The 19,681-nt window shown below is 34.5% G+C and overlaps 1 protein-coding gene across 7 annotated transcripts in view; it reads right to left on the bottom strand.

Annotated features, from left to right (window-relative positions):
- JAM2 (junctional adhesion molecule 2) overlaps nt 1-19,681 on the bottom strand; it is a 127,324-nt gene that overhangs the window by 97,598 nt on the left and 10,045 nt on the right. For all 7 annotated transcript variants that reach the window (XM_074213926.1, XM_074213929.1, XM_074213928.1 and 4 more), the window contains exon 2: nt 7,397-7,462. In XM_074213926.1, the coding sequence (XP_074070027.1) occupies nt 7,397-7,462 (66 nt within the window). The remainder of the gene's footprint in view (nt 1-7,396; nt 7,463-19,681) is intronic.

Below are 19,681 nucleotides of genomic sequence, written 5' to 3'. Positions count from 1 at the left end.
CACCCAAAAAAGAACTTTCAATATGACTTAACTTGAAGAATTCCAATGAGGGGGAACTCACCACCTCTGAGGCAGCCCATTACACTTTTGGATATATCAAATTATTAGAAAATTTTTCTTACATTCATCTCAAATTAGCATCTTGATAATTTCCCTGCCTTGTTCCTAGTTTACCTATCTAGGGTTCAAGAAGAACAGGCCTAATCTTTCTTCCATGACAGTCCTTCAAATATCTGAAGACACCTATCAGAGTTTCCATGAGTCTCCTTTTCCCCAGGCTACATTCCCCAGGCTACATTCCCGAGGCTAAATTTCCTAATTTCCTTCAATTACTCCATACACACACACACACACACACACACACACACACACACACACACACACACACACACAGTTTTTGCAAGCCAATGGGGTTAAGTGGCTTGCCCAAGGCCACACAGCTAGGCAATTATTAAGTGTCTGAGGTCGTATTTGAACTCAGGTACTCCTGACTCCAGGGCCAGTGCTCTATCCACTGCACCACCTAGCTGCCCAATTATTCCTTATATTACTTAGATACTTTAGCATCTTGATTTGCCCTCTTCTCTGGGAGACTTGATGCACTGGAATCCATCCTAAAGCACCTAAAACTTAAAACACTACTAAAACTATGGATAGACAAGCACAGAATACAGAGGGACTAACATTTTCTTATGCCTGGTTATTTATGTATCTCTTAATAGAACCTAAGGTTATTATTATAAATGTTATAAGATTATTATTACAAACATTGACTCATATTATTTTCTTTCTACTCAAAGATAGTTCTTAAAACAAATTTCTATGTAATCATGCCTCTTCCAAACTAAATCTTTTTTTTAAAAAACCCCCAAATTTACCTTCTCTCACTACTATGCCCTTTTCTCCAACTGAGGAAGAAAGAAAAAACAAAATGTTGTTTCAAGCATATATGGTCAAACAAATCATAATTTTGCACTGGCCACATTTAAAAAAATATATCATTCTACATTCTGAGTCCTTTAAAACTCTCTATCAGAAGTTGGATAGAATGTTTCATCATTATTCCTCTGGCATCATTACATTGATCAAAGTTCCTAAATCTTTCAAAGATTTTCAACTTTACAGTATTGTGAGATTTGTATACATTATTTTCCTGGTTCTGCTTACTTCACTCCAATCAATTCAACAAATTTTCCCAAGTTTCTCTGAACTTTTCCTTTTCATCACTTCTTACAGCACAATAATAATTCCATCACATTATTACCACAAATTCTTCAATTCTTTTCTCAATATTCCCCAACTGACAGGCACCCCTAAATGTCTAATGCTGTGGTTGAAAAACAATCATAAATATTTTAGGACATCCTTAGAGTTTATTTTACTTAGGACTAATCATCCCTTACTATAGCCTCATCCAAATTACTCCTTTTTCTTTCTCACCTGTCCCTCCTATTACTTGTTGAGGGAAATGTATTTTTGTATACAATTGTGTGCATAAGTGTATATTTACTTCTCCTTTGACCAGCTCAGATGAGAGTGAGGGTCAAGTAGCACCCAGACCTTCAACCATTTCTTCCTTTATATAAATTTATGTATCTTGATTATGTAAGATAACCTATTTTCCCCTAAACTTCCATTGATTTTCTTTCTCTTCCTCCCCTCCAATCAATGTATTTATTCCCCTCCTTTTCTTTCCATTTTTCTTTTAAGATCAATACATAGCAAGGCCTGCACAAGTCTACTCTAATTAGGCTCCCTTTATGATGCTTGATGATGATAGGGTTCAGAGTATTATCTCTCTCTCTATTAGAATGTAAACAGAGTAACTACCATATTTAAACTTCAAAGTTTCTATATCTCTGGTATTTTAATGAGGAATACTTAAAAAGTTCTCTATTTCATTCATTATGATCTATTTCCCCTCCTCCCTTCCCAATAACATTTTATACAGTTTTGTGTTTGGAGACCTTTTGTGAGAGGAGCTTGCTGTGTCCCTGCTGTTCTGCTATCTTTTTTTTTTTTTAGGTTTTTGCAAGGCAAATGGGGTTAAGTGGCTTGCCCAAGGCTACACAGCTAGGTAATTATTAAGTGTCTGAGACTGGATTTGAACCCAGGTACTCCTGACTCCAGGGCTGGTGCTTTATCCACTGTGACACCTAGCGGCCCCTGTTCTTTTATCTTAACTCTGTCTAATCCTACTCTGAACTTTTAATATGTTGGACTGAGGCATAACATTTTACATTCATCCATGTTGATTTTCATCTTATTAGATTTTGCTCAGTCTTCTAACCTATCAAGATCTTAATAATTCTTTGTGGATTGTTTAATTGAGTCATCCTGTCATTCCATATTAGCTATCTCTTTCAACTTTGGGATATATATAAATATACTATATATCAATAATGAAAATGTTAAAAGCAAAAAAAAGCGTAAGCCCAGGGGCAGCTAAGTAGAACAGTGGATAGAGAACTGACCCTAGAGTCAGGAGGATCTGAGTTCAAATCCAGCCTCAGACACTTGATACTTACCAGCTGTATGACTTTGAACAAATCACTTAACTCCATTGCCTCATAAAAATAATAACAAAAGCATAAGTCCAAGTCCTAGGATCTCCAGTGGAGAGCTCCTGCCAAGATGACATTGAGTCCAGCCATTCAACAAGTTTTGAATTACTATAACTGTATTATTTTCATATATATATATATATATATATATATATATCCATCATCTCCATAGGAATAGAATGAGAAAATTAATCAAATGACTTGATAGAGTTTAAATACTCTGTAGTTAGCATTTCATTGTATTATTAGTTTAGTAACCCTGGTTTTTTTTTTAATGAAAATAGTCTTATTCTGGCATTTCTAGCTATTCATTAATTAATTCTTTAACAATATAATCTCATGTAAAGCCAAGATGGCAGATTAGGGACCGCTACCCAGATGAACTCTCTCAACATGCCCATCCAAACAACTTTAAAATAATGCCTCAAATCAAAATTTAGAATAGCAGAACCATCAAAAAGTTGGGGAGAGATTTTTTTTCTACTCTAATAAAATTTAAGAGATAAGCAGAAGTCTATAAATTCGGGGAGTAAATTTGTTGGGCACAGCAGCAAGAGTAGCAGCTTTGGACACTACCAAGTTTTGGATACTATCAGTGAAGGGGTCAGACCCTTGCTCAGGAAGAGATTCCAAGGGATCCTTTGCTGGCTCTGGGCAACAACTCTACTGTTCATATAAAGTTTTGGGACACAGTTTCAGGGCAGAAAGGAATACTGAGAGTTAGTTACAAGGAAACAGTGACCCTGGACATAGAACCAAATGGAAAATTGCAGGAGCCAGGTGACCTTCACTGATAAAGATCAGAGCACAGACCAGGAAAGAAGTGACCATAACCTTTCCTAGGATCACACTATCTTGGAAGCACAGAAGTTGCAGATCCCCAGAAATGGGTCTGAAAATAGCAGCATAGAAAAGTCTGAAGCTTGACATAGGGCCACCCCACCCCAGGGTAAATAGAATCCAATTTTAATATAAAGTTTAATTAATTTGTATCTCTTTAATCTATAGTGATTCATGGTATTTTTGTATGATTATAGATAGTTTTGATTCCTTCTAAAAACTGTCAGTGATATCCTTTAATCATTTATCAATTAGAAAATTATTCTTATGCCTATACATATAACTAAGATCTATACTCATATATTTGAGAAATGAAGTCTTTATCAAAAAAATTTGTAAAACTTTTTGATATTACTTCATTTTCTTTGTTACTTTTTTAGCAAAATACAATTTCCCAGATTTTCTCTTTTATTTAAATCTATTTTTGCTTAGAGGAGTAGCTAGGTGGTGTAGTGGACAGAGTGCTGAACCTGGAGTCAGGAAGACTCATCTTTGTGTTTCAAATCTTGCCTAAGACACTTACTAAGTATGTGAACCCAGGCAAAACTCTTAACCCTGTTTTCCTGAATTTCTTATCTGTAAAATAAGCTAGAGAAGGAAATGGGTAATTTTTTCTTTGCCAAGAAAATCCCAAAAGGAGTCAGACACAACTGAAAAATGACTAAATTTTTTTGCTTTTGCTTTGTCAAACATCACATATGCTACCTTTGCCTTTTTATTTAATCTGAAACACGTTAGATTCTTCTCCAGCTCTTTATTGTAATTGTCTGTATCTTATAGAAATGGCTAATGAATAAAAAATTACATTCGTTGGTCTTTTGGTTTGTTATTTTAAAAAAATTTATGTATTTTAATATCTTTTCTTTTTAAAATTTTGAGTAACAAATTCTCTTTTTCCCTCCAACTCCACCCCTACTCCCCCTCCCCTCTCCCCCCACTGAGAAGGCAAGTAATATGATATTAAAAATGAGAAATGCTGGAGGGGATGAGGGAAGAATACACTAATGAACTTTTGGTGGAGTTGTAAACAAGTCCAACATTCTGGAAATATTTCCAAAGGGTTATAAAATTGTGTATAACTTTTGACCAACAATACCACTGGTAGGCCTGTACCCTAAAGAGATCAGAGGAAAAGGAAAAGAATGGGCAGCTGAGTGGCTCAGTGTATAGAGCACCAGCCCTGTAGCAGGAGGACCTAAGTTCAAATTGACCCCAGATACTTACTAGCTGTGTGACCCTTGGCAAGTCACTTAACCCCAATCACTTCACCATCCCCCCAAAAGTGAGGAAAAGTATGTATATGTATTATATATTATAATATTGATATTTTAAAAAATTTTATGGTAGGGGCAGCTAGGTGGTACAATGGATAGAGCACCAGTTCTAGAGTTAGGAGTCCCTGAGTTCAAATTTGACCTCAGATGATAATTGCTTTGGGCAAGTCACTTAACCCCATTTCTTGCAAAAAATAAAAAAAAAATTTATGGTAGCTCTTTTTGTGGTATCAAAGAATTGGAAAGTAAGGGGATATCCATTAATAGGGGAATGACTGAACAAGTTGTGGTAGATGATTATGATGGAATAATATTGTTCTATAAAAGATTGCAAAGAGGATGCTTTAAACAAAGACGGGAAAGATGTAAACCTATGCAAAATGAAGTGAACAAAACTAGGAGACCATTATGCACAGTAACAGCAATGTTGTAATAATGATAAACTGTCAAAGAGTTGGCTACTCTGATCAATACAATGATTCAAGACAATTTCAAAGGAATCATAATGAAAAAATGCTTTCTACTTCCAATGAACAAACTTCTGAATCTTGGATGCAAATTGAAATATAATTTTCTTTATTTTTCTTGCTTTTTTTCAATATGGCTAACATGGAAATCATTTTACATGATTTCAAATATACAATTGGTATCATATTGCTTGCCTTCTCAGTGGGTGGGTGGGTGGGATGAAATGGGAGGGAGGAAGAGAATTTGGTACTCAAAATTTTAAAAATAAAAGAATATTTAAAATACATAAAGAATAATTTTTTTAAAAAATCAAACAAAATGGGGCATCCAGGTAGTGCAGTGAATAGAACACCAGCCTTGGAGTCAGGAAGACCTGAGGTCAAATCCTGCCTTAGACGGGTAATAATAATTACCTAGCTGTCTGACTTTGGGCAAGACACTTAACCCCATTACCTTGCAAAAAAAAAATTCCCCCAAATCAAACAAAACCAAAGAACATAATTTCATTCAGTAGCTAAATATATGGAAACATTATACATATCCATTCTTCTTGAATTTATACCTAACTTTTTACTTTTATATTGCCAACTTAAATCAAAATTTTTTCCTCAGATTGCATAATATAAAACTAAGTTGCAGACAAATTAAATACATTCAAAGTAATATATTCAGAAGACTCATCAGAACCAGAACATATATTCTCAGTTAATGAAATTAATTTAACTGAATTGAACAAGGCATTTAAATATATTCAGAAGCTAAACACTTTCTGTATTTGCCTTTTCTAAATTTTAAAGACTTGATGCTATTATCAATTATTTGAATTTCATTCTGTTAATAGCATTGTTAAGGGAAGAGACATGAAATCAGAGCATTAAACAAAAGGCAGCAATTAACTATTATTTGAACTTTGTGAGATAAAAGATAAGCTGTAGTAGCAACAAAGAAGATGGCCAAAGGAAGAAAAGATCTGGAAATTAAGAAAATATTGTATTATTTTACTAAGTATCTTGGTTATTTGCAATGAGAAATAATGTGGAAAATAAAGTGGCTATAATAGCAAAAAATAAACCATTATGATTGAAATTAGAAGCTCTTGTTATCTTTGACATTATCTTTCAACATTTATTTAATCCTTTATTCGTATACAGAAGTATAATTTATCAATTTTCTAAAATAAAAATAATAATTTTACTAATTTTCAGAAAAATGAAATAAATAAATATTTTTAAAATTTTTAAATTTTATCCAAATAAATCAAGAGTATATGGAAGGAAAATCTGCTTATTATAGATGGCAACTGTAACAGATCAGCAGCTGTAACAATGGAGAAATTATTTTCAGTTGCACAAAGCAGGCAAAGCCTTTTATTTTGTGTGCCTATAACCTCTCTCTCTTGGGTCCATTTCCCACCACCAATCATCCTCTTTCAAAATTCCCATTTATTTACTCTTCTTTTGAGCTCCCCAAGTCACATAAATTTATCCCTTAACTATCAAAATCCACATTCTTTCAGTATAATAATATACTAATTATTAGTAGTATATTAATAAACTAATAAATTAAAGTTAGCTTCCCTATGTCTCAGTTTCCTCATCTTTAAAAAGGAACTCAACTAAATGATCCCTAAGGTGCTAACCAGTGGCAAGATTTTATGACTTGAAGTCTCTTACATCTACTAAGATCACTTAGCCTCAGGAAAAAAAAAGGATTAGATATTATTCTTATTATCACCAAAACCCATGACATTTTTTCCACTCTTGTGACTCTATATTTATATAAAAATGTGTTGAATTGACAGAAAATGCACTAAGTCATCAGACAGAAGGCTTGGATAGATTAAGAGTTTCCCTTAGCATTTTGTGGCTTTTCATCAAGTCTTTCCAATAGTTTAAGCAAGATGCCTGTTGTTAAAAGTATCATTTGAGTCAAATTAGTTTATCATTTTTAGAGAAGAGAAATTTTGCATCAGACAACACTATCCTGTCAATGGACTATCAACTCACTATCATCAGTTATCAATTATACAATCAATCAAGATTTTTATGTCCTTTAATTTGGGTTGGTAATGAATCACTGGCAAAAAATTCCATAAGCCTCTGCATACTTTGAAATCACTAATCCTGAATAGGGAGTAAAGACCATGAAAACCTAGTTTAAGTCAGGAAAGGAAAGAATGTCATTAACATCATTCTCATTTGATAATAAAAGATAACAATCCTTATATAAGTTAGTCAAAATACACTATACCTTGAAATTCTATTGCTGTAACAACTTGATGGTTTCTTGGAGTAGAGAATCCATATGCATTGTGATCTGAAAGGACAAACCATATAGGATTCAATTATATTACATAAAATTTCATTTCTTTCCCTGGAGAGAGATTTCTTAGCCCAAATGACACCATGTTATAATTAGCTTCAAGATCAAACTCTTTCACTTTGGCCAATTTTCAACCTGTTGGTGCTATTGCCCAAGACCTCCAGAGATTAAATCTGGAATGAACTTGAATTCCCACTTAAGGGTTGGGTTGTTTTGATTAGTAAGATTTCAATAAATCTAATCAGACACACATGCTGGTTCTTGTAGTTTAAATAAAGCTATTTTTAATATTACATCAATTGGGACGGCTAGGTGGCACAGTGGATAGAAAATCGGCCCTGGAGTCAGGAGTACCACTGTTCAACTCCGGCCTCAGACACTTAACAATAATTACCTAGCTGTGTGGCCTTGAGCAAGCCACTTAACCCCATTGCCTTGCAAAAACTAAAAAAAAAATATTACATCAGTTATATTTCTCATTGAATTTCCCCTCTCCCTAAAACTATCCCTTACAATAAAGAAAAAAAAAAAGTGCCTCCAAAACAATCCAGCAAATCTAAGCAACATATTCATAAGACTGATTTGTGCAATATCTCATATTACTAATCTCTCCTCAATAGCAAAGAACTGGGGCTAGGTGTCTCTTTAGATCTCGTCTTATTGTTTTGCTAATTTTCACTGCTGTAGACACTTCTTTCTTGGATCTGGAACTTCTGTTCATATGAGTCATGCTTATTTTTATTCATCATTTTCATAATTTCATATAGCATATTGACTTCATTACACTCATGTACTACTGTAATTTATTTAACCATTCCCTAATGGATGTATTTCTACTTTATTTCTGGTTCTTTGACAATACAAAAATAAATATTTTATCTATGTGGGGCCCCTTGGAGGTATATGCCTAGCAAAGGAGTAGAGGAAGGGTATATGCTTTCCCTACTACTATTTTGCATAGTTCTAGAAATACTGGCAATAGCAATACAATAAGAGAGGGAGAAAAAAACATACTCAAGGTATAAGCAAAAAAGCAAACAAAACTATCTCAATTTTTTGGTCTAGGTGGAGAAATTGGCATACCCCTAGCTTTCCACTGTCACTTCTAGGTTATCCTACCCTCATCACTCAATAAACTTTCCTCCTAGGAGCATCTGGTGATAGATTTTTGGAGTCAGTACAACCTGAGTTCAAATCCAGTCTCAGAAATAAGTAGTTGTGTGACACTGTGCAAGTCAATTAACCTATGTCCACCTCAGTTTCTGTAAAATTGGGATAATAGTACACATTTCAGAGTTGTTTTGAGTATGAAATGAGATAATAATTATAAGTACTTAGCACATGACCTGTAACTTAGTACTTTATAAGTACTTCTACTTCTCCCCTCCTTTGATCTATATTTATTAGTTTCTTTTAAATCCATCTTTATTTCTAAAGCAAGATTCTGGTACTTATCCATCAAGCTCAAGAACACTTCTTTTTTATTTTTTATTTAAAGATTTTATCTGAGTTTTACAATTTTTCCCCAATCTTACTCCCCCCCCCCCACGGAAAGCAATCTGTCAGTCTTTACTTTGTTTCCATGTTGTACATTGATCCAAATTGAGTGTGATGAGAGAGAAATCATATCCTTAAGGAAGAAACAAAAAGTATATGAGATAACAAGATCAGACAATAAGATATCTGTTTTTTTCTAAATTAGGAGGAATAGTCCTTGAACTTTGTTCAAACTTCATGGCTCTTTATCTGGATACAGATGATATTCTCCATTGCAGACAGCCCAAAACTGTCCCTGATTGTTGCACTGATGGAACAAGCAAGTCCATCAAGGTTGAACATCACCCCCACACTGCTTTTTTTTAAAAAGTTCAATATAGGGGCAGCTAGGTGGTGCAGTGGATAAAGCACTGGCCCTGGAGTCAGGAGTACCTGGGTTCAAATCTGGTCTCAGACACTTAATAATTACCTAGCTGTGTGGCCTTCGGCAAGCCACTTAACCCCGTTTGCCTTGAGAAAAAAACCTAAAAGAAAAAAGGTCTATGTTTGGCTCATAGTCTTTCATCTTCTCTCTCTCATTTTGCCCTCACACTAGAGGGCTTCAATATAACTAATACTTCTACTAATACCCTATACCCCCAGATTTTTAACCTATTCATTTCCAAGGATCTATTCCTCCATCCCATCTCACTATACTTAGAGATGTTCATATTGTTGATTTTGCAATCATCAAGTGTCCTACTCCATGTTCTTGGACTCTAAAATTCCCTTATCTGATTTAAAAAAAACCACCAGGCTGTTATTATTTCCATCTCTCTTTCTCCTTGTTGCTATCCTTAATGATTTATAATCCCTTCCTGAAATTCTTTCATCAGTTATCATTCCTACATAGGCATGGATTTTTTCCCTTCCCATCTTGGGAACCAGGTCAACTTTACACTGTTCATATTTCTTGAGTTTCTAACCTCTTTATCTCAGAAATGATCTTGCTTTGCAAAGACTCAGCCTTGGACTATTCCCTTCATCTGCTGCCTTTAGTATTACTCATGTGCTGCTGAACAAAGATAGAAAAATTATGAAAATATATATATATAATTGGATCCTCTAAAAGTTTTTATTACATTATTTTAACTAGGCTTTCATTGCAACAAACCTCACTCATCACCTCCTCAAAGCTTCCATGGCTCCTCCTCCTCCTTCCTTTCCATTTGAGAACCTTGCCTCATATTTCACTGAAAAAAACTGAAGCCATTCAAAAAGAGCACCATCTTTTCCCCTCTTCCTCATCTCATATCTCTCAGATAATAACCACTATTTTCTTCATCCATCTCTTACATGAAAAGCTGACTTTTCTCCTTCCTAAGATAAAGTCTTCTAGTATAATCCTCTTTCCCTTATTCTTAAAAAGAGACTCCCTGACTTCCTTCTACAAAGATTCTCACCAGGCCCCCCACAATGATAGTATTTCTGGAAAACAGATATATCATTTCCCTATATTAGAATATAAGCAGTTCATCCTTGTTTACTTATATTTCATTGTTTATTCCTATTTACTTTTTTTTCTATTTCTCTTAATTCTTCTATTAGACCTCAAGGTTTCTATACAACTCTTGTTTTTTCATCAGGATTGCTTGGAATTCCTTTATTTTAATAAATCAATCAATAAACATGTCACCAGGTGATGAAGCAGAGGGCAGGGTAGGAAGAATCAGCACTTAGCCTCAGCAAGTAACCCTTGAAACATGTCCTAGAGACCCCTGAATTTTGACTTTCACCATAGCTATGTTGTTGCCATTAAGTCATTAATTCTCTTGCTCCACCAGGATAAAGCAAAGGTTGAGTGAGGGTGGTAGGAATTAAAGAATCTGGAATGTTACAAAAGGGGAGGGATAGAATCTCAGCAATGATAAGGTAGAAAATGTCTGCCAAAAACTCAAAGGCACAACCCTGTTGTCCAGAGGGTGACAGCCCAATCAGTTTCCTGATAAGTTGCTTCTCTCCCTCAGTCTCATTCCCCAACCCTGCCAATTCCATGTCCTGGACCATGGGTTCTATGAAAAAAAAAAAAGACCTCTATTAGTTTTTTTTTTTTTTTTGCAAGGCAAATGAGGTTAAGTGGCTTGCCCATCTATTAGGTTTCGAATTGAGGAACTTGTAACTAACTTTAGGTTGCATATTTGCATGTGTGTGTGTGTGTGGGCAATCATCACCCTCTTACCAAACACCTTTTCTTCAATAGCAACCTCTCCCTCAGCAGTGGTTTCTCCTTGGGAGTACAGCAAGAAGCAGACAAGATGAAGGAAAAGAAAAAAAAAAAGAAAAACCTAATACAATGAAGAAATGTTTTGGGACAAGAATAAAACTTCAGAAAGTAATTCAACAATAGATTCAACCAGAATCCCAGAAAAAGAGTATATTGCATTTTCTCAGTTTGTTTGAAAGAGTTTTTTGTGGGGTGCATACTGTACTTCTTCCTGCTACTTTGTTATCTTTGACACTTATCAATGATCTTTTTTTTTTTTTAGGTTTTTGCAAGGCAAATGGGGTTAAGTGGCTTGCCCAAGGCCACACAGCTAGGTAATTATTAAGTGTCTGAGACCGGATTTGAACCCAGGTACTCCTGACTCCAAGGCCAGTGCTTTATCCACTACGTCACTTAGCCGCCCCATCAATGATCTTTTAATTAACAAAATAAATTCCTTTTGTTCGGTTCTAATTCTTTCTAATCTCTACATAACCTGTTAATCACACTTTTCTTGAAAATTACTGTTTTCCTGACACTGTTCTGTTCTTTTCTGGTTTTCCTCTAAATTGAAAGGCTACTCCTCAATCTCCTTGACTGGATCTTCATTCAAGTCATGCCCATTAACTGTGGATGTCCTGGAAATACTCTGGGTTCTCCATTTTCTTTTATTATTTGCTTGGAGATCTTCTCAGCTCCCATGGTCTCAATGATAATCTCTAGGCTCATCCTTAAATTACTTCTACTATCTTTTACCTTTGTTCCTATTCACATATTGCCAAATGAAGAGGGAGAAAAATCATAAAACCATGCTGATTGGAGTCTCTAAAAATTTATGTTATATAATTTTGACCAGTCCCCTCATGGAGGCAACCCCCTTAACTTGCCTTTCTTCACCCTCTCAACTGAGAAATGTCTAATATTATTGAAAAAATTGAAGTACTTCACTGAGATCTCTCTTTTTTTCTCATTCTTTTATCACACTGATGCCTCCTGACACCATCTCCACCTTTACCCTGTCTCCCATGAAGAGGTGAACTTTTTCTTTGCCTCTACAAGCACAAATGATCTCATTCTATCTTTCCTTTTCCAACAGATTGTGTCCTCTACCATCCTCCCTCTCTTCTCTTTCCCTGTCTACTGGCTATCTCCCTACTGCCTACACTCATATTTCTTTCATCCTCAAGAACTTTTTCACTTGATATATCCAAGCTCCTGAATTTCATTCCAACACTATTCTCCTTTTTGTGACTAAAGTTGAGGAGGCCATCTATAATCAGTGCCTGCAGTTCCTTTTCTCTCACTCTCCTCTGAACTTTTCACAGTCGTTCAACCTCATAATTCAACTAAAACTGCTCTATTTAAAGCAGCTCGGGTTAATGAAATGTTAAGAGACCTAGAGGAGGTCCTTATAATTCTTTATGGATTCTCCTTATCTTCTGTGGTGGACCCTGTCTTGAGGATTTATGGTAAAAAATGAGCAATAAATAATTCAGGATGAGAAAGTTGAATAGGTTGTGATCTCTATCACTGAACAGAATACTCATGGAGAAGATCAAAGGTTCACTGACCTTTAGTCATATTTAAAGTAAAGTTTTATGATTTTATCATTGAGAGATTTTTTAATTTTTTAGATCATATATAAAAGGAAAATATTCATAATTAAAATAATCTATTAAATGTTCAGTTTACATACAAATAACAATCTCAGTTTTCACAAACAAAATGCAAGTAACTCCTTTATAATATAATGGAACAAATTTTGACTCTGTAATAAGATTTTACCTCTGATGCTTATTGCTTTTATGACTTTGAGCAAGGCACTGAATCCCCAGTTTTCAAATTAGTTTAAAAACAAAGAGAAGTTGAACTAGATGGCCTCATGTGACTCTTCAAGCTTTAGATCTTTTGTCTTATGATATTACAAATACAAAACTTTCATTTTATTATCATGTATCCTAGTTCATACAGGTTAGTGGTTCTCAACCTTTTGAAGTGATGAAATCCTTCACTCATTTTGTAAAATAATTTCTTAAAATGACTCCTTACAACTAGTGTTGGTACCAAAAAAGGGAGATTCTTTTAAAAATCTATTTTAATATTAATTTTATTTTAAAATGTAATAATATTGCAAAAGTTTTATTTATTGGCAAAGTGACTTTTGAGAAGTCAAGAACAACAATGGACATGATAGCTTATCTCAAGTTACTTTACAAGAATTCTCATCTTCCCTTTTACCTTTTTTTTTATCACAAAGGGTGTTGATAGTCATTAACTCAATTTTATTTAACAAGAATGAATGAGAACTTGAATCTTATTCCATGTTCACCCTGAAGATCTCTTACTGGATGGAAGTCACTTCTTTCAGCTCTGTCTTTCTTGGTGATTATACTGACTCTGTAAGCCTAAGGAACATAGTTTGTATGAATTTACTGAGGAGAATCTCTTAAACCACAAACTTGGAAGACTACCTCCTTCCTGAATCTGCTATGTTTTATTAGCACACAAGATCTTGGAATAATGGAGTTTCTCACTAAAGGAAAAGAGAGAACAGAATATAAGATGGTTACTATCAGGTGAAAAAACCAGTCATTAATGAGCAGAGGAAGAACACTCTATTCAGAGCTACAGTAACAGTTGTTGACCTGACAGCAACAACAGAGAAGTCTGCTTTCTTCCTAAAGCATTGCAGAAGACCTACCAAGATTTGCCAGAGGGACAAGTTATATTAATATCTATTTATGGAGATTCATATAGGCACAAATAATTTATCCTTTATGTTTTGTTTGTACATAATTATTTGTACACAGTCTCTTCCATAGATCATGAGTTCCTTAAAGCATTATTTTTGCCTTTTCTTATGGTCTTCAGAACTTAGTATAGTGCCTGTCATTTAGTTAGGGTAACTTACTGAGGAAAGAACACAAAATATTGTCAAAGATGATGTTTGAGAAAGGGATTTGGGTTTCTGGGCTATGATTTAAGGTTTAGAAATTATGAACTATTGACCAAAGCTGGATGGAATTTTAAAAATATTTTGCAATTACATGGAATCTTGTAAATATAATCAGAGGATTTTAAACTGGAAAAAAGCGGAGAGAGAAAACTGCCAATATATGAGCAAAGCAGCATGTCAGAGATTATTTAGGAAGTAGGAAGAAAAATATCAGTGAGACATCCAGTAATGCAAAGGAAATAAAATCTGAAGAGGAACTTAGTATGATGATTTATTACTTCATATATCTATACAAGAATGAACATAATATGCATAATGGATAAAGTCAGTTACACAATAAACAGCCAGTAGGTACCTACTACGTATTAAGCACTGTGCTAATCATTGAGGATACAAAGTAATGATAGTACTTGCTCTCTGGTCTTGAATTCACAGTTTAATGAGGAAAAAGTAATTGCAGATCCTAATACAGGATAAAAAAATTAGCCTTTGAGGTATCATTGAGACTTGATGGAATGAGATTAGGACTTGCATATAGTTTTCTTAGGACATATCTTCCCACAATATATAGGGGGCTGATAATTAGCACTTCAATTGTATAGAGTTCACAGTGCTGAATTTGATATCAGGAAGATCTGAGTTGAAATTTTGCTTTCAGACTGGCAATAAGACCCTGAACAAGTTAGTTTTTCTCAGCTTCAGTTTTTTAATCTATAAAATAGGGATAATAATAATAATAACAATAACAATAATAATATTTATCTTACAGGATTGTAGATATTATTAAGATAATATATATGTAAAGTGCCTTCAAAACATTAAAGCAGCATTCTTGAGTGATCCACTATGTACAAAGGTTTGCCTAAGATCACCCAACTAGTAAGTTTCTGAACTCTTTTAAGTCCAAGTTCAATATATACCCTGTAATCTGTCTGACCTGCCTTAGTGATGATTTCATCCTTCCAAAGAAGGAGAAAACATCAAAAGATGCAAGCTGTTGGAAGAAATTCCCAGAGTTTAAAAAATTTTGAAGGGTAACCAGGGAAACAAGAACAGAGACTCAGATGTGGAAAAAAACAGAGGAGCCAGAGCAGCAAATGGAGAATGCTATATCTGGCAATTGATTATAAGCTTGAACAACTTATCCATGGCCTTTCTTTCCTTTTCTGATGATCTGCTTTTGGAAGAATCTACTTGGTAAAAACCCTGAGTGATTGTGTCTACCCCCAAGAAGCTCCTTTTTTCATTTTTTTTCCTCTCTTTTTTTTTTATCAATGCCCAAGAAACAAGCATTGTTTATTCTCAAGCATTTTTCTGTTCTTTTTTTTACTAGTCAGAATTTTACTTTAGTAATTTTTTTTATTTACAGTTATGGTCTGAGTGTCTTGTCTATTGTGGCAGTGAAGAAAGGAGGAAGTAAAGAAAAGTCTTGGGACATATAAATATACACATAATTTTTGTCACCCTATTCCTGGCAAAAAGTTGTTAAGTGAATTTCCTCTCTAACTGTAAGGTCCAGCTATTCTATTTTTAGGGGGGAAAAAAGCAACCCAGTATTAACCATATGTATTTTTAAAGTTTTCTAAATTAAGAGGAAAGAATAAAGATTGATTCTGGAAATTACCTTGGGGTGAAAACTAAGAGCTTATCTGATGTCCCTAGAAAGTTTGAACAAAAGCTTGAACAATGCCCAGTCCTCCTAGTCTGTGGAGGCAGGAAGAAAAGGGTGTAGTCAGAAGAAGGGGCAGCTAGATGGTGCAGAGAATAGAACACCGGCCTCAGAATCAGGAGGATGGGAGTTCAAATCCCACCTCGGGACTTGACACTTAACTAGTTGTGTGATCTTAGACAAGTCACTTAACTCTGCCTCACATCCAGGGTAATCTCCAGTTGTCCTGATTTAAATCTGTCCACTGAACCCAGGTGGCTCTGGAGGAGAAAGTGAGGCCAGTGATTTGGCACAGCACCCCCTCACTCAAATCCAATTCATGTGCTTTTTATGATATCAATTCCCTGATGTTGTGGTCTTCTTTGAGAGTGAAGAACAACATTGGTATCAGAAGGAAAGTTATGACAAAAGTTATACCAAGTGTGTGGAGACAAACTTAGTCTAGGAGATGGTCTTGTCCCTTTTCTAAAGGATACTAGACTTTCCTATTAGTCAAATTCTCCCCTCCCCAGCACCATCTGCTGGTAAGAAGTGGAAGTTAGAAAACCTCATACTGGGACCATTATCTTTTTTTTGTCTTGGAAGTTTTAAATACAATTTCTAATTTTTTGGAGTTTTTAAAAAAATAATCATTAATGAGGGGGGGAAGGAGGGAAGGAGAAAAGAGTGGAACTCAAAACCTTACAAAAAATGAATGTTGAAAACTCTTTGCATATGGTTGAAAAAATAGATATATGTAATTTTTAAAAAGTAATAATCATTTTCTGCACAATCATAATTTTTATTTTTCCTGAATATTTATGAAAATTTTATGATAATTTTTCTTTTATAGTCAAATTTAAAATTTAGACCAGTATTGATTATTTTTAAAGAACACTAATTGGATTTTCTTTTAATGTTAATTTTGTATATTATTTAAATTAAATTAATCAAATTAAAATACAACTATTTAAGCTGTAATCACATTTAAAATATGACCATTGGTTTGAGCCTAAAGAAAAAAGTTTAGATGAATTTTTAATCTGTCATTTAATTCAAGTAAATTATACAATAAAGTAGTTCAAGCAAAATTTTTAAAATTATTGAATATTGTACACAAAGACATACTTGTACTTATGATATGATGAAAATGGCATTATTGTTGCTTAAAATATTTTATTATCATAGACTGAACTGTCTTTTCTTTTTTGTAAATCATCATAAACTGGTAAGTACATATAGCTTTATTTCCATCTTGGCAAATTTACATGATCACATTCTTATACAATGAACCAAATATAGTTGCATGATGTGAGGCATTATTTAAAGTCAGTAATTCTTTAACCTAATATCATTGGCTTTGCAATATTTTTAAACAACTGAACTAAAATAAGTCCTCAAAATAAAAGTGGAAATGTAAGTCTTAAAAGTCTTGAAAAAAAGTCTTCAGAAGTAGCTTTAATCATCTATTTATTCTTATTAGATCATCATGGAACCAAAAGCAATGGAATTTTGAGGTTGAAGAATAAACATTAATTTAAAACACCCATTTATTAATTGCCTTCCAAGGACTAATAGAGAAAGTAGCTGAAGTCAAAAACTACATACGAGTTTTGGTGTACACTGATAACAGTCTTTGAGAAGAATACAAAAGAACATGAGGAAGAATTAATAAAAGATTTGGATAGACTACTGAAACTTTCAATTCACAAGTGTCAGTTCTATAGAGCCTCTGCCAAATATATAGTTCATGTTTATCTTAACAATTTGTGTACATTGACCCAGAGAAGACAGTGAAATATAATGGAAGTTAAGTAACCCCTAGTCATCCCATTTCTAGAAAGCTAACAGGAGAAAACTACCTCTAGGCTTCCCTGAGGCAGCTTCTTGGTCATCTAGTAACCTAGTAACCTAGTCATATGGACTCTGTGTCTCTTGGATTTGATGGGTGTCTGTGGCCACTTAAGTCACCATGTTCTGAAGACCTATTGACATGATGTGTTTCTAAATGGAAATGAAGGGAGACCATGTCTACAAATGCTAAGTCCAACATCATATCCTTAAGGTATATTTTTGCTATTTTTGCTATGTTATGCCAAAGTTAGGGCAACTCCTTTGTTAAATTTTTAATGAGTTACAAGTGCCTCATTTTATTCCAACATTGAACCTAAACAAAATCACTGGCAATAGAGCCAAGCCTAGTCTCTCAACTAGTTCAGAAACTTCTCAACTAGAAGGAACTACTGAGAAAGTAACCACTAAAAACTTATTATAAATAAGGAATTGTAGAAAGTACTCAATATAGAAATATAGGCAAGTCAGTCTCTACCCTCAGATGATAGCCACCTTCCAGCCATCTCTATGTTTTTCCACCTTCTGGTCTAGAGTCATTGTCTAGATTTTGAGAACATATTTCTGAATTCAAAGAAATAAATTCCCATAGTGTAAAATGCGGCAGGGAAAATCATTCTAAGAGGGATATGAGAAGCTCAACAATGAAATTTTAAAAACAAAAGTGAAAGAATTCCAATAGGAAAGAGAAACATAGTTTTTCTGAAGAGACTAATGTAGATGTAAAGGGAACTCACTGACCTACTCAGAATTTTTGAAAATATATATATACAGAAGATGGAAGAAAAGCTAGGGAAGAGAAAATAAATATGAAAACATGGTGCAGTCCCTGTTAAAAATAGTGTGAAGAATACTGAAACTCAGAATACATTCAGGCTAGTGAGAGAAGTTGAGAACAATAAAAGGATTTTTAGTCATTGGATGAGGAAAAAGAGGATCAAAGAAAGTATACAAAATTTGCCTATCAAGGATGGGACAATGACCACTATCAAAAGAGAAAAAATATTGCTATGCCAAATTCTTGTTTTGTTTCTGCCCGGATTTTCGAAAAATGAAAGACAGTAAGGTCAACTAACTATAGGCTAGTGAATCCTAGGAAAATTCCAAAATGTTTCATTAAATTATTTTTTCACAAATATCTAGAAAAAGAAAGGGTGATTATAAAGAGCCAGAGTGACTATTCAAGAATGGATCATGCTGGGGCAGCTAGGTGGTGCAGTGGATAGAGCACCAGCCCTAGAGTCAGGAGTACCTGAGTTTAAATGTGGCCTCAGACACTTAATATTTACCTAGCTGTGTGGCCTTGGGCAAGCCACTTAACCCCCATTTCCTTGAAACAAAAAAAGAATGGATCATGCTAGACTAAATGTCTTCTTTTTTGGGAGCATTACTAAACTAGTAGAGGAAAAAAACACCAAGAATATAGTCAACCTAGATTTAGACAAAGCTTTTAACAAAATATCACATATTATTTTTGTAGAAGATATGGATCAGACAATGATGCAATCAGAAGTATTCAAAAGTAGATGTCTGATCTCAAAGAGTTGTAAATGGTTCAATATCAATATGTCATTAGGCCAACTAGGTGGCTCAGTGGATAGAATGCCAGGTCTGGAGTGGAAAAATCTCATCTCCCTGATGAGAATGATTATTTCTCTATCATATTAATAATCAGTTATTAAAACTGCAAAGAATCAAGCCCCCCCCCATTTTCTTGTCCAATCTCTCAGAGACAGGGCTCTCTTTAATTATTTGAAGGGCTGCCATGTGGAGAAGGAGCTAGGCTTAAGATTCAAAGAGGTCAATGTAGGTAAATCTTCCTTTTTCTTTTTTTAAGGTTTTTGCAAGGCAAATGGGGTTAAGTGGCTTGCCCAAGGCCACACAGCTAGGTAATTATTAAGTGTCTGAAACTGGATTTGAACCTAGGCACTCCCCACTCCAAGGCCGGTGCTTTATCCACTACACCACCTAGCTGTGCCTAGGTAAATCTTCCTAATGGTTATAGCTGTCCCAAAGTGA

The sequence above is a fragment of the Macrotis lagotis genome, chromosome 1, assembly GCF_037893015.1.
Source record: "Macrotis lagotis isolate mMagLag1 chromosome 1, bilby.v1.9.chrom.fasta, whole genome shotgun sequence".
NCBI classification, from domain to species: Eukaryota; Metazoa; Chordata; class Mammalia; order Peramelemorphia; family Peramelidae; genus Macrotis; species Macrotis lagotis.
Note: the sequence above shows the minus strand (reverse complement) of the source record. Positions and strands in the feature narration are given on the sequence as shown.